The following is a 15,263-nucleotide window of genomic DNA, read 5'->3' as shown; positions in this document are numbered from 1 at the left end:
GCTAGTTTTGAATTTAGACTAAGTTGAGTAGTTGTGTGGAGCAAACTTTTAATCTTAGACTCCTCTTGATGCTTTGACATGAAACATTTCAAGCAGGCTAGCTTTTTTTAAGATTAAATTTGGTAATTTTATGAATCATGTAGACTAAGAAATGCTACATTCTTGATCACATATTTGTCATTGCTTAGGCTTGGTCAATGTTTGTGTTAAAGCTAGTTTAATGAATATCTTGCTCTAGGCTTCTTGATTCAAAATAGTAGATTGGGGAATATTGCATTATGTTTTTTGTCTTTGTCAAATGTTTAGCTCATGATAGAACTTTGAGGGAACATATGTTCCTTATGTTGCAAAGACATTACTTGACTTGATCTTGTGAAAACGTGGTAAATTATGCAAAATGAATAATCTTAAAAAATCAAGTTTTTTGTGCTAAAATGAAATCCAATACAATTGTCTTGAAGCCTCGAGGTGTTTGTCGTACCTAGTCGTGTTACACTTCGCTTGAATAAGAGGCAACTTGAGGATAAAAATGATAAATGTGCCTAAATGATCGATCTTGTTTTAATCACTTGATCTAAGTTTTGGTTTCATATGTGAGCGTTTGCAAAGCCTACTGTCATGAATGCTTGTTTGCCTATTTCGATATCGAAGTTGGCTAGTTCTTAATGCTTGTATTGTCTCAGCACAAGTAGATGGTTATGTGGTGATCATATTTAACATGATTCGACTATGTGAACCTAAATGAGCCAATAATTCTTCAGCTTAGCTTGTGTAGCTTCATTCTTGTGTCACTGTCTCTTTTTGAACCTCTATGCGACTGTGAGCTTCATGTTCTACTCTCCATAGCTCTTTGACGCTTTTCTAGCTTTTGCAAATGCTTTGAGATATATTGTGAAAGCTCATTAGTATTGCATATTCATGCATTGCATGGTACTTTTTGTCCTTGATGTTTGCATTGCCAAGGGGGAGAAATTGTGCTATAATCCACAAAGAATCTTGCATAAATGAAAAGGGAGAGAAAATATGCCAATGAATATGTGCATTCATCAATGGAGAGAAAATATGCCAATGAATATGTCCATTCATCAAGGGGGAGCATAGCATTTGAGCTTTTATTCCTTTTTTTGCTTGTCTTTGCTTCGCTTCGAGCTTTTTGCAAGTCTTCTTATGCCAAGTGACATTTTCTTGCTCTTTCTTGACTTTTTGGACACTTGGATGAGCTTCTTGTGCTTTCTTTAAACCAATACTTTATGCTTTGAGAAGTTGCCAATGCACTTATTAAGGGGGAGATTGAGAAACCGAGTTTAAATATATCTTGGTTTATATGTGATGAATAATTGACTAAGTGTGTTGATTTGGTTTGATGATGTTTGGATTGCATAAGCATGTCTATATGTTGCAATTATAATTGTGACTAACCTAAGTTGGAAGGAAAATGGAGTTGGGATGTTTCTGTCTCAAGCCAGGAAATTTGCACACGCTGGATGATCCGGCGCTGGAGATTTCGTGCACACCATATGGTCTGGCGATGAGACATTATGCACGTCGGAACATTTCAGGAAGCGATGTTCTGGAGTCCTACACGCTGGATGGTCCGACGAGGGAAGGCATGAACGTCGGACTAATTATTGCAGAAAGGTTGCAGATGGCCTGTCTATTGGTATTCTACATGCCGAATGGTTCGGTGTATACACCAGAGTATCGCCGGAGTATTTCTTGCATAGAGGTTTCAAAGCTGCTGATCTAGAGGAGTTGTACACGTCGGATGTGTCTGGCACTTGTACTGGTGTGAGCGTCGGACCATCCGGTGTTCGCAATTTTCTATGAAGTGTATCTTTTTACAGGGATTTTGTTTTGGGCTAACTTGTGATGGATTGGTATGATCTTAGAGAAACATGTTTGCTTATCTCATGATGTGTAAGGTGACAGATGCAACTTAGCGGTCGACGATGGGATGATCAGGGTCAAGAGGGGAGCTTGGTGTTGGACGATCAAGGAGATCGGGTGAACTTGAGGATGATTCTAGCCACGTGGAGGTCAAGCAAAGCGTGGAGAAGATGGATGAAGACAGTGTATTGGCAAAGTCAAGCGAAAGAGATGTCGGTGCAAGTGACAAGGCGACATGAAGGATTGGGAGTGGGAGAGACTTACTATTGGTCAAGATCACAAGACAAATGACACGCGTCGATATCAGAATACTTGCTTAAAGCTAAGCTAGTGGTGGTGAGTCACGCTTTGAGAAGCATGCAAGGTGGTGTTTCGGTTTGGGCACAAAACCGCAGGAGGATGGAGTGCACGTGGCATCATCGCGAAGCTTGCGTCGAGACGAAAAGTCATGAAGGCGCCACGGCCGTCTGATGGACGAAGAAAAAAATAGACGAAAATACCCTCGGTGGTAGGTAGGAGTGTATTGAAACAGATAAGCATTTTGGGAATAATCTAGGAAACACATGGGTCGAGGAACCTAGGCTATAAATATAGGGGACCGGCTGGTTGAGAGTCTTGAGCCATCTATTTGAGAGCTTAGTGCTAGGGTTTTGGTGAGAAGAGAGGAGTGCTTAGCCTATGTATTAGGTCAGAGCTTTTGAGAGGAAAATCTTATTGTAATCTGCCGAAAAAAGGGTTGTTCTCTGCAAGTAATGAAGATCATGTTGTCTCCTATGCTTGTCTTCATCTACTTCTAATTTCTCTTTATTGGTTCCCTTGCAAGTTTGCAAGTTTGCAAGTTTTTCGATTCTCGGTTGCGATTTTCGTTTTCCTTTCTGAACTGAAATTTTCTGCCTTATTGGAGTCATTCTTCTCGTTGCTAGAGGCATAAAATTCACGTACTAATGTACAAGATTGGATCTTGAATTCCCCTTCCTCTAAACTATCAACTTGGAGGATTTCTTTTTCCGGTGATCTTCTCTTTGGATTGAAGTGTTTCTTTTATCAAGTTACGATCTTTTTATGGCGATGACTCATTGTTTGAGTTTCATTGGAACCTAGAGTTCACATACAAATATGAGAGTCATGATTTCCTTTGCGTTCTTGATTGCAACTTGCTTCTCATAGATTTTGTTTCCGCTTGAGTTTTTGAGGTGTGTTGGGCGAAACAAAGGAGAAAGTCATCCGATTCAAAAGAATTTGGAAGGCGCCTATTCAACTCCCTCTAATCGTCATTCTTGGTCCTACATTTGCACATTCTGAAGGGCATTTATTTACCACAATCTTCTGTGTGGCTTTTACGAAATGCCAACCTTCCTAGTGTCAAATGATAAAACAAAAGAATCCCATCAACTTTACTAGTTTATGGACATCTTGCATGAAATAAATTTATTAAAATTGTTATTATCCTTCTTTACGTGCGTATATCACATAGTGTGATCTATTTATCACTGCTCACTATTTGTTCTGCGCCTGCTATTTTAGCAAATTATATCACTTGAAGTTCAACATAGTACACGCAATGTGATATCCTTATCTTCTTTCTTTTTCTTTTCTTCCTTTTTGTTGGATCCTAGGTTTCATCTCTAGCCTATCCTGATTTGCTTAGGACTAAAAGGCTTTGTTATTGTTGTTGCATTTTGTATGTTGTTGTTGTTGCATTCTGCAGGTATCTTCTTGCTTAAATTATGAGGGCAATGGGAAGGTTATTACTGACCATTGCACAAGCTGCTACGGTTCTGGCAGAGTCCAAGTTGAACGCGGTATCAAAGTAGACATACCTGGAGGTATTGATGATGGCTCCACCATTCAAGTTACTGGAGGAGGTGGTGTTGATAAGCAAAGGTAAGCACCAGGCAACTAATATATATAAATTCATGCACCTTTTAGCCGCAGTATGTTTGATTTGAATGTATAACTTATACAATGATATATAGTTGAAATTGCTTATGAGTTGACAAGGTGATATAATTAGTGATTTACACATGTTAGTGAAACATTGTCCCTGTTTCAGTAGCTACTACAAAACAAACACCATTAAATCTCTTTGGAATCCCCATTTCAGTTGGTACCATTATTACATGATACACATTTTTTTATCTTATTGTGCAGGGGTGCAAGTGGTGACTTGTATACCTTTGTTCGGGTTAATGAAAAACAAGGCATCCACAGAGAAGGCCTCAATTTGTACTCGAGTGTCACAATTGATTATATAGATGCAATTTTAGGAACTACAGTGAAGGTGAGCTGTTAAAAGGGCAAAGACATTATTCATAATAATATATTATTAAGCCTTGTCTACTCATATCATGTGTTCTAAAAAATCATGTTATGTGTAACATTTGTATTTTGTAAACTCAAGCCTAAACATCTTTTAATTCTATTGTGTTGTTAATGTTCTCATTTAATTCTAGTAAACCTTCCACTTCAACTTTACCCAGAAGGAACTTTGTTATTTCAGGTTGAAACAATAGAAGGGCTCAAGGATCTTCATATCCTCCTAGCACTCAGCCTGGAAAGAACTTGAAATTTTCACAACTGGGAGCTCCAGACATTAAGAAGCCTAATGTCAGAGGAGATCACAATTTTGTGATAAAGGTGAAGATTCCGAAGAGTAATAGGTTTGAGTTACCAGTGCGGTTTTTGACAGCATGCAGCATGGGGACGAATGTTGTATTTATTCCGTGATGAGTTGATGTCTTCTCCAACCTTAAGCTATTTCCAGAACTGTCCTTTAAATATAACTTAAATTTCTATCAACTAGCCAGTTTATCGTTTGAAAAGTGAGCCAAAATAGACACGTTTGACTGCACTATTGTGAGTCTCAATAGCCAGCAACAGTCACCTGCCATAGCCCTTATTAGTTTATCTGACCTGTCCTTTATTCCCTCTGCTTTTTTGATCGGTTGGCATAATAGCCGTAAGGCTACAGCACTCATAGTGGTCCTTCAGGTGTGAACAACAAAAATCCAGTGTAGCAGAAGTGTTTCTTGTTAGTTGTGTACTGTGTTATCAACTTAACATCCCAGTTGAAGATCCTACTTGTATTGTGTTGGCTTTTGATGTATAACTTTGTCAATGCTTTTGATTCATAGTGACATGGAACGTTCGCTAGTTAAAGAGCTTGCTGCACTAAAAGGAGCTCAGAGTATTTCAGTTCCAGGTGAAATTCTTTTCTGAGTTGTTGTAGTTAGCATCTTTGATCATGGTTCATTGAGTCTCTTCGCTATCTATTCTTTGCCTTATTCAGAAACTACAAACACAGAAAATTTGAGAAAGAGAAACCATCATTCATCTGCAAGGAGGAAGAAATCATTTTGGAGATCTATCTGGAATTTGTTCAGGCTGGCACCATTTCTCATTAGTTTTTCTGCCATGAAATGCAATGGCAGGCCCTTCGTTTTCATTATATCAATATCGTTTTACATTGAATTGCCAAGCTAACCGTGTTGGTACATATCGCATGGTTAAAAGGACAGACTTATGTTTTGACCTTTGAATATTGCTTTTGTTGGAAATTTCACTATGCAATGCCTAGGACATACATTATGGTTCACATGCTTAGCCCTCATTTTGTAAAACTTGAATACAATTTTGATAAAGCTATTTTCCATTGGTACTATTCTAGGAGTGATGAGGGCGATCAGAGATTTGCTTCGATCCATGTACAACCTGTTATTCCACGTTGGACATCTCACCAAGGAACTCATTCTGCTACTCCCCCGCTGTTAAAAGGATTCCTCAAGCTCGCAGCATTCTTATTTATGATCAGCAGAACCAGTAAATTCAGGTTGACTCGGAAGCACTATGACTGTCTAACTCGAGCTAATGTAGCTGAAGAGGCAGAGTGTATTTCTGCAGTGTTAGCGTGACAAACTAGTGAATAGTTTTAGCGAAGCAAAGCTCTTTGTGCTGGGAAAGAGTGTCCTGGCCGCCGTCCAGCTTTGTTCATTGTGGATGGCCGCCAGGCATAACTGAAACACAGAAATAGGTTGTCAGCAGTGACAGAGAAAGGTAGGACAACACTCGTAGTAGACTGATACTGATCCTTCATTGCTCGTACATGTGGAAGAAACTAGCAGCAGTTTTGAAGAAAGCGTGGGGAATGACATGGAGGAACATGTCCGGCAAGTTGTAATGATGTGTACTGTATTTCAGGTTGTGTACTTTTACATTTGTGTAGTTGTTATGATCCTTTGCTCATAACGGGGTAAATATCCACCGAGAAGATAGCCGGACGGCATCAACTATTAAGATAAGAGGTTTAGATTATAGATGAGAGAGACGAATATTAAGGGAGACTAGATTAATTCTCACTACTTGATTCCTAATACACATTTATTGTCAACTATATGTAGCTGGCCTTGCCCTGCCCTGTGCTGCTGCCACCCATGTTTGGCCTACTGTCGGTCCTGAGTGGCCCGCCATTGCTGATTAGATGAAGTTGGGGAGCAGGTGGTGGTACATGGGTGATGACGTGGCCTTATAGAATGCCGGCGCCACCTAAAGGGAAGAACGTTGGTTGCGGAGGAGGCACTTGATGGTCCTACGTGGAGAGATCAGCAATCGATAAGACGTAATCACCCGTGATCGGAGCCTAATCCAAACCTGTAGCCTTCTCCACTGCCGCTACTCGAGCCGTGAGGCCGGTCATGGAACATGTGAGGGCTGTCAAAAAATTCTGGATGTCAAAGAATTCTGGATGTCGTCGAGCTGCTGCTAGATGGAATCGAACCCATCCTTTATCTCCTTGCACAATCGTTCTCCTTGAGTAGCGAGCAATGCCTTGCATTGCTCCTGATCATTGTCGGAATTTATGGGCTCTGATACCCATTTGTTATGATCCTCTGATCATAACGGGATAAACATCCGCCGAAAAGATAGTCGAGTGACATCAACTGCCAGAGATGAGAGGTTTAGACTATACATAAGAGAGACGAATATTAAAGGAGACTAGATTAAATATCACTACTTAATTCCTAATACACATCTATTGCCAACTATATATAACCGGCCAGGTTCTATCGCTACAGTACCACGTGCTACAGTAACCACGTGCCAATTCTAACTCAATCCTAACCAAATCCAGCTTACCTACTTCTTCTTTCCGACTTTCCTAACATATCTCTAATATCTAACCTTTCAAATTAATTTATTGCTCGCCTAAAACCGAAACTAATTCATCGGTTTAATCAGCCGTGCTACAATTCCGCACGGTACTTTTCACACGCATGCATAAACAGTAATATTTGCGCATAACAGTAGCATTTAACTTCAAGGCTTTATTTTGTTTTGGAAACTCTTTTGTTGCAGCTAACTCTTCATGGTTCATAAGCGCCGAATATATATGCAAGCAACAGATTCTGACGCGAGACTGTAACTACGCAATGCAATTGTTAAATCGTTCACGTATTCACATTCATATCAGCATCCATACAGCAACTAGTTTCTATAAGGCTATTCCCAACGGATTCTCTTCGGAGATTAAAATTCTGTTGTGAAGGGATTTTCATTCCCTTCAGCGTTCCAACGATTTTTCTTCACAGTTTTTTTTACGATGGGATTTTCAAAGTTATTCTTTTCAGAACGGGATTATCTCTCATTTCCTTTCACGATTCTCTTCGAACTGAAGTTATTGGAGATGAGAGAAAATAAAAAAAATAAGAACGGAAAAGAGAAAATGAAATAAAAGAAATATAATTGGGATGGTCTAACGGGGATGAGAACTCTGATTCTAGAACGGGTTATTCTAATCTCATCTTTAAATACTTTTCGCCAGAAAAAATAAGTTTTTCCTTTGCCCCACTCTCTCGGTTTCCGTCCATATTCCATTCCCCTGGAGCACACCGCATCGAAAACATCAGCACCAGAATTAAAAAAAAAAAAAAGAATCAGCACCACTTGCCGAAGCCTGCCACCGACCGGATCCACCACCCGCCATGTCTCCCCGGCCGCCACTGCGTCCGTCCCACCGGAGTCCACGGCGATTCTCCGCAGCCTGCTGTCTCCTACTCCTGACCCTCGCGTTCCTCCTCCCCTCCGCCGCCGCCAAGTCCTCTCGCCGACCCATCACTGTACGTCTCCCCACCTGGGGCGTGGATCCTCTGCCGTTCCGAACGGCCGCTGACACGCGGGGCCGGGCCCGCATGTCCCCCCACCTGATACTTTTCTCCCCCTCCCATTCGCCTCTTCCTTCCCTATACCCATCTCATCGCGCTTGCCGACTCCATGGTGCAGGACACCGAGATCCGGCAGAAGAAGGAGGCCTGCTACACCGACGTTGAGAAGTACGTGTAGGATGTGCTCTGTGCTGTTTTCTGTTCAGTGGAACGCATCTGACGCAAGGTCTCTGACGGTTCTCTCTCGGCCGCGCCGCAGCGGGCTGTGGGGGTGGGCGTGCAGGTCGTCGCCGACGGAGAAGGAGAACTGCGTGCTGCGTTGCCTCTCGCCGGAGTGCTACGACCTTATATACGGCGGCGACCCGGAGAGCGGCGGCATGTGAATATGGGGTTTCAGCTGCTGCTGATGTGATGATTGCTTTGATTTCTGATGCTTTTTTTTTTTACGGGATGTGTTGTGCAGCTTGAGGAAGGGGAGTTGGACTATGTCCGTGGCCAGGAGTACAAGTACTGCATGCACAAGTAAGAATTACTGAAACATCTGGAATATGTTCTTTTTGCGTTTTTGGATTTTGAAATGGGTCTGCGTTGTGTTGAACTATTGAAGGATCGCATTTTGGGTGCATGTGTAAAATAAAGAGTGATAGTATTCATTTTTTGTCTCCCATGGTTGGTTAGCTCTCTAAACATAACTAAAACCGCCTAACTAGGAAGAAAATTGAATTTTTCAGAGATTGGGAAGAAGGTAGAGTGGATTTAGACTCGAAGGGTTCATTCCTTGTACAAGTGTACCTTTTTACGGTCTTCAGATACCAATTTCTTATAACTATCTGTAAATTTTGTGACTGCTGTGAGCAAATAAAACAGCAAGGTAGATTGTACCTTATTTGTCTTCTCAATTTTGTTAACTCATTATGTCTGTCAGCTATAGTAGATAAAGGGGTAAATAGCTGCAGAAATAGGTGAGAGTAGCAGTGTCCGGCAACGATTATCCTACCAAGCAAACTGTTATGTTACTATGTTACTCTGCTCAACTGGTCATCATCTAAATTGCACAACCTCCATGAACTCCAGACTGCATCGCTGCAATAGAACAATGGTTCAGTCCTCCTGTTTCCCACTTAGCTATCATCCGGATTCAGCAGTATATATTTTGATTTGGTCCATCCTAGCGTTGGTAGGTAGTCTGACTTGTTATCAACAGTAACCTACTGTTTTGATTGGGATTTTAGGCTTCTAGCTCCCTTTAGCATATTGTCATTTAGACACCCTCTGCCATTGAAAAATTGAGGAATACACATTACTTTCCAGTGATTGTGGTGCATATGTGAAATGAATGATAAGTTTCGCTAGTTTGGCTTTCACATGGTTAATTTGCTCTCTGAAAAAGAACTGAAATCACTTGCCTAGGAAGTGATTGAATTATTGAACTTCAATAACTTGAACTTTTTGTTGTATTTTTGTGGAATATCATACCCCACGGTCTAATGGCTCTCTAAGTTCTTTTTGAATCGATGGAGTTTTACCTATGAAGAAATAGAATACATCATTTACCTCTCAAGAAATAGAATGCAACAGTTACCTCTCTAGAAATAGAGTAACTCCCAGCAGATTACTTTGATTGCCATGGTCCTACGTTCCTAAAATTTCTTTCTACCTAAACTACTTTGTTGCCAAAAAAATCAAGCCATCGAGGACTTTGGGATAGTTCTCTAAGATGATGTTTCGTGTATTTGCATTAGAGTACACATGTTTTATTGTTATTATTCATTATGCTGTGTTCTGGGTGGTGGCATACTCAAGTTTCGTGAATCCTTCTGTAAACTCTAATTTTGGACTGTAAGATATCTAAATCTTATCCCTATTATTTATGTATGAATTTCTTTTTTTCTGATTAACATCAGACTATATGCCCTTGAAGCTGGCTAGCTGTTCTTGCTACATCACCCTCATATTTTTTTCTTTTTACTTTGTTATTCTTTTCAGGTCGTCCCTTGGAGAAAGCTTGGATGGCGTGAAGGGGTCCTTCAGTTACTGATCAAGGAAGCAAGAAGAGAAGATTCTGTGAGTCTCCTGTAAATTGTAAGTCACCTTAACTTATCGTGTGCTCCTTCTGTTGCACTCTTGAACATACGTGCAAATTTGTTAGCAGAAACAAGAATCTACATGCAAATATATTAATTTGCTCTAGACAATGAGTCCAACTATATACTTGCAATGCTGTCCCGTATCGTGGGAGGGTGTTTGGGTCCACTGCCCACCCGATGTCGATTACAGAATGCCAAAAATTAATTCATCGAGGGCAAAGAGCTAGCGAAAGACGACCGTGTTACTCGTCATTCTCGTCAACCGTCGTGTACAAACTGGCCGGCTAACTATTCTCTGCTTGTCGGCTCCGCAGCCGTGCCAACAACTGCCGGCGCCGTCTCCCGAGCAAAGGCATCGGCACGGCAAGAAATGTTTCAGTCCCCGCGCCGATGCCTTCCCTTCCGGCCGGAAAACTGTGTGCAGCGCGCAGGCGGGCACGACCGTAGCAGCACAAATCACCTGCGCCTCGGTCACCCGTGCGCCCCTTCGCTGACCGGTTGGTTGGTCGAACCCTCGGTCTGCCCATTGCCCACGGCCCACCTCATCTATCGATCGGTCCGAGCTGTCCGCCGATGCCGAGCTCGTCTACGTGTAAACTTGTCGGGTGCCGTGTGGCAAGATGCATCGATACAACAATGGAAGGCAAGGGAGGCGTCGAGACTCGAGTCTAGAGCTCGTGAACATCGGTGCTGCATGCACATGGGTGCTCAACTGCTCCGGCTCTACCTTGCATAGGTGTGTTTAGACAATTTTGCTCCTCGGAGCTTTACGAAAAACCAAGTCACACCATACATTGTCAGGTTGCAACGGCAGGCAATCTTTAAATACAAAAGCAAACATTCGATTACATTGTCCATAGTGGATACACAAATGAAGCATCACGAAGATACAGCATCGTAAAATAGTATTACCCAAACACAACAACAAAGCCAAATACTAATTGAGTGAATTTTCTAGACAAGACAACCAACTCTTATACCTAAAATCCAGAGGCCAGGACGCTGGGAGACCTTATTTCACAATAATCAACAGGTAACTGAAACCACTGACATGACATACCATTTCCTTTTCACATCAGGAGACGAGAGTACCTGGGAGTTTCAGCACCAGTAGCATCCATGGTTAAGCTGACAGGAGGGCTTTCCATAGAAATCTCATCAGCTACTTGATTAGCATTCCTCCCCTGCTTTTGCTTCCACTCCCTTCTCACCAGCTGGAGATGCTCCGCCACTTGCTTCATGGTGGGCCGTTCATCCATATCCTCTTTGAGGCGGGCAACTGCTACGCTGCCAACTTTCTGAAGAAACTCAATATTCTCAGGGGATGCAATCTCTTCATCGAACATCTCCCCTGCTTTATCCTCCGAGGCATATGATTCGATGTAGTTTATGATGAGACTGTTATTTCCATCGTACGTTGGCTTCTTTGTAGTAATGAGCTCTAGAAGGAATTCTCCAAAATTATAGACATCGCTCTTCTCGTCTAGACGATCGGTCTTCATGTACACAGGGTCTATGTAATTCATGTCCCTTATTACAATTTTTTTTTACAAACAGGCCATCTTGCCTAGCCTTCCTTGGAGGCCATGTGAGATGGGGGTTCGAACCCCCGCCGGCTCCCTCCACCTTTGGAGTTTTGCCACTGGGCTACAAGCCTGTCCGCTCCCCTATCACAAATTCACAGGTATGGTATGTTTTTTCTCTATGGAAAGTAGCCTGGATGTCCCAAAGTCAGATACCTTAGGGATGAAGTTCTCATCAAGAAGTATGTTGCTTGATTTCACATCTCCATGGAGGATCTTCTGATTGGTAGATGAATGCATGTAGGAAAGAGCTTCAGCCGAGTCAACAGCAATGTCCAGCCGTGTCCCTAATGAGAGAGAAGTTTTTGTATTATCCTTAGTTCCATGAAGAACATCACAGAGGCTTCCTTTTTGGGCGAACTCATAGACCAACATCGGAACATCCACCTCTAAGCAGCATCCTAAGAGCCTGACGACATTTCTGTGGCTAATTCGAGACTGGATGATCACTTCGTTTGCAAATTCCTTTCCTCTTGCCACGTCGACCCAAATGGAGCACTTCACTAGCAACATGTTGGTTGTTGTCTATGGTTCCCATATATACCTCGCCGAAGCCACCTTTTCCAAGAACAATGCTAAATTTTTTGGTGATTTGATTCAGTTCCTCCTTCGTGAAGCTCTTAATGTTATTGATATTTTCCAACATTGGACCACCATTTCTCTTGAAGAACACTCTAAGCTTTCTTCTATGATGCACCATAAGCATGAAGATTGCCGAAACTATAATAAATGCGATTCCACATATTACGCCTGTAACAAAAGAAAACTTGTCAATTCCAGCTTATGATTTTGAAAACTCAATTAATAGAAAATTTCACATATATGAGTGGTGTGGATCATCAACTCCATAAGTGTTTGTTAACTTATGAGTATACATGAGCATTTTTTTCTCAGCCCGGCCCGAGCCCGGTCCAAAAATGCCCAGCCAGAGAGGCCCGATGATGCTTACTTATGGGCCTAGACAGAGGGCAGTGAGCCCGAAATACCCCGGGTCAGGCCTGAGCCTGGCCCAAGTAGCAGTTTAAGTTCAAATGTGGATCATCAATTCCATAAGTGTTCGTTAACTTATGAGTATACATGAGCATTATTTTCTCAGCCCGGCCCGAGCTCGGTCCAAAAACGCCCACACGGAGAGGCCCGATGCTTACTTACAGGCCTAGACAGAGGGCAGTGAGCCCAAAACACCCCGGGTCAGGCCTGAGCTTGGCCCGAATAGCAGTTTAAGTTCAAAAAAGATCAGGCGGCCTGGCCCAGCCTGTCTTGGGCCCAAATATTGCTGCTTACAGGGTGGGCCTAGGGCAGAGATTTCAGGCCCAAAAAAGATCAAGATTTTTCCAAGCCCAGCTCAAGCCCATCCCGGCCCAAAAAATGCTCAGATCTACTAATGAGTAAGGCATGTCTAAAGAAAAACATACGAGTAAGGCGGGTTGGTGATGTTCTTATTGTCTCTTATGTTGTGACTAAGCACATGACCTTTTAGATGAATTATTCTGAGAGAGATATTACACGTCGAGTGACGATTGACAAAAAATGCTAGAATTCTTAACTTGTACATGTTTGATTAAGCTTTGGTACTAATTAAGGATAAATATTATTCAAAGCACTCTTTTAATCACGAATCAGTGGGTCATGGACATTGAAATATCGTTGAGTGTATTTCTGAATATACTTGTATCACTTAATTTTGACGGGCCCAAAATTGCTCGTCAAAATTTTAATTGTTTGACTGCGTGTAAGCTGGACTGCACTTATTTTCTAGTGAATTAAAAAAAAGTGAACGTGGAGGATGGAAAATTGGAAGGACTGGTTACCTATAGAAATCTGTGCTACACGGGGAAAATTAGGTTCGCATGGGGCTTCCTTCGGTTTGCCATGACTGCCCCGAGGTAGGGACAATGCCTGAAGCACTTGTCTGGATTCGCACACGTTAATATCTGCAGCAATATTCAAAAGTAGCCCTTATCAGTGTTGTTAAACGATGGAACGTATATATATGCAAACGTCACGCGTTTCTACTGCATGCTTACTCGTGCACCTTCCGTCGCCGTCGATGTAGGGGTTACCCTCGTAACCGTCGGCGCACTGGCAGCTATACCCGGGGCCATTGACCGCATCCGTGCAGTTGCTGTTCCGGCCCTTGCACGCGTACGACGCGCCGTCCTTCTTTGCGTCCGGGCAGGTCAGCGTAGCTGACACGTTTGGGGGCCTGATCGCCCAGAAAAGCCACACTGGCATCATCCGGTCCTTGTCCATGTACAGGTCGGCCTTGCGGAATGTGTAGCTGTCCTGGTCGACCAGGAAGCTGTAGCTGCACGGGCTGAAGTTGTAGTAGTACCAGTGATCGTACTTGTCGAAGTTGAACGTGACGGAGTTGTCGGTGAGGCTTGGCGATATGTCGACGTTGCAGCACCCGACGCCGGTGCATCGGCTGTCCACCGCGCTCGTCCGGCTGTTGCAGTAGGACACGCAGCCGGTGTAGTAGTCGTACACTATAAAAAAACCCTAACTATCGGTAAGTAAACCTCTTTCACTATCGATTTTTCAATCGATTGTGGTTAATCGGTAGTGATAATCTATAGTCTTTCGGAACCGATAGTAAAAGAATTATCACTGTTGGTTCAAGGCTTCAGTCGGCAGTAATGCTCTTAGCTGACAGTGATGACCGAGGAATCACTGCCGACTAGTGGTTTTAGCCGGCAGTGATTACTGCCGGCTTGCGGTTTTAGCCTGTAGTGTTTTGCTCCTCTCTCTCCTCTCTTTGTCTCTCTCTCCCTCTTAATACATGTATACAATAAAATACATATTTAATTCAGAATATATATATATATATATAATTATTTATCATTCAACACAATTACAATGAATTGGGGGAACAAAACATAAAAATCTAGCAGTCAAAGTTTCTGGTAAACTTCCTCCTTATCACTTACTCTCTACTAAAAGATAAGGTGTCATCTAAAGGTCTCTCACGTGATGACGGCAAAATTTATTTATAAAACTCACCGTTTGAGTTGATAATATGTTCAATGAAGAACTTGACGATTTGTTCTTGAATGGTATGTACTTCAGCATGGAGTATCACAGTTGTGCGTTGTTTGAAGCGATGCGTTTGAAGAATCTAAAGAATTAGTCTTTAACACGTATAGAAATTAAAAAGAATACATCAATATGTAATTTCATACTTCAACATCATTAAACATGATAATGTCTCAGGAGCAGAGGCAGCAGTGGCCAGCCTGGGCCAGGCCCCCCCCCCCACATGTAATTTTTTTTATACCCCTGACTTTCTACCCCATGCCACAACAAATAAACTATAATTGTTGTTCACATAAGATCCTTGGAAGAAAAAATCTGGACTTCTCTTATTCTATTCCCAGGCTCCTAACACAAGCTACCAGGCTATGACCATACGTTTCTTCCCCAAATCCTCCTCCAGTCGTCCATCTCGAACCTCCCATGGAGCACAACAGTCAAGCTCTTCTGGTCTCCTCCCCTGGCTTTCTCCTCTTCTTAAGCCTTAGCAGACTTTTGGGCACAAAAAAGAAGTC

The 15,263-nt window shown here is 42.3% G+C and overlaps 2 protein-coding genes and 1 pseudogene across 5 annotated transcripts; 2 read left to right on the top strand and 1 right to left on the bottom strand.

The window, feature by feature from the left end:
* Positions 1-1,435: 1,435 nt before the first annotated feature.
* Positions 1,436-5,798, top strand: LOC133914819 (uncharacterized). The gene is given in 8 exon segments (XM_062357822.1): positions 1,436-1,660; positions 3,596-3,771; positions 4,039-4,168; positions 4,388-4,418; positions 4,421-4,547; positions 5,022-5,089; positions 5,177-5,270; positions 5,555-5,798. Coding segments are annotated over 8 exon segments (1,095 nt in total).
* A 2,000-nt stretch (positions 5,799-7,798) lies between these two features.
* On the top strand, positions 7,799-12,298 carry LOC133914428 (uncharacterized). Of its 4 annotated transcripts, XR_009909246.1 has the most exons (7): positions 7,799-8,000; positions 8,164-8,213; positions 8,305-8,410; positions 8,509-8,567; positions 10,032-10,127; positions 11,690-11,816; positions 11,960-12,285. XR_009909246.1 is itself a non-coding variant. In XM_062357533.1 (6 exons), the coding sequence occupies exons 1-5, from the start codon at positions 7,866-7,868 to the stop codon at positions 10,081-10,083; spliced, it is 402 nt and encodes a 133-aa protein (XP_062213517.1). In that variant the 5' UTR covers positions 7,799-7,865; the 3' UTR covers positions 10,084-10,127; positions 11,690-12,298. The 4 variants fall into 4 exon arrangements, 3 of the variants coding, with proteins under 3 accessions (XP_062213517.1, XP_062213516.1, XP_062213515.1); XM_062357533.1 differs by having other exon boundaries at positions 11,690-12,298; XM_062357532.1 differs by lacking the exons at positions 11,690-11,816; positions 11,960-12,285 and adding an exon at positions 11,212-11,659.
* On the bottom strand, positions 11,203-14,670 carry LOC133914818 (wall-associated receptor kinase 3-like; annotated as a pseudogene).
* Between the last annotated feature and the right edge of the window lie 593 nt (positions 14,671-15,263).

This window comes from Phragmites australis, chromosome 4 (assembly GCF_958298935.1).
Source record: "Phragmites australis chromosome 4, lpPhrAust1.1, whole genome shotgun sequence".
NCBI lineage: Eukaryota > Viridiplantae > Streptophyta > Magnoliopsida > Poales > Poaceae > Phragmites > Phragmites australis.
This window is presented reverse-complemented; position numbering and strand designations above follow the sequence as displayed.

Excerpts from the sequence above, each read along its gene's own strand:
- LOC133914428 (XM_062357533.1), top strand. The coding sequence starts at position 7,866 with ATGTCTCCCCGGCCGCCACTGCGTCCGTCCCACCGGAGTCCACGGCGA. Across the intron at positions 8,214-8,304 it reads TGCTACACCGACGTTGAGAA|CGGGCTGTGGGGGTGGGCGT; the intron begins GTACGTGTAGGA and ends GCCGCGCCGCAG. Across the intron at positions 8,568-10,031 it reads TACAAGTACTGCATGCACAA|GTCGTCCCTTGGAGAAAGCT; the intron begins GTAAGAATTACT and ends TATTCTTTTCAG.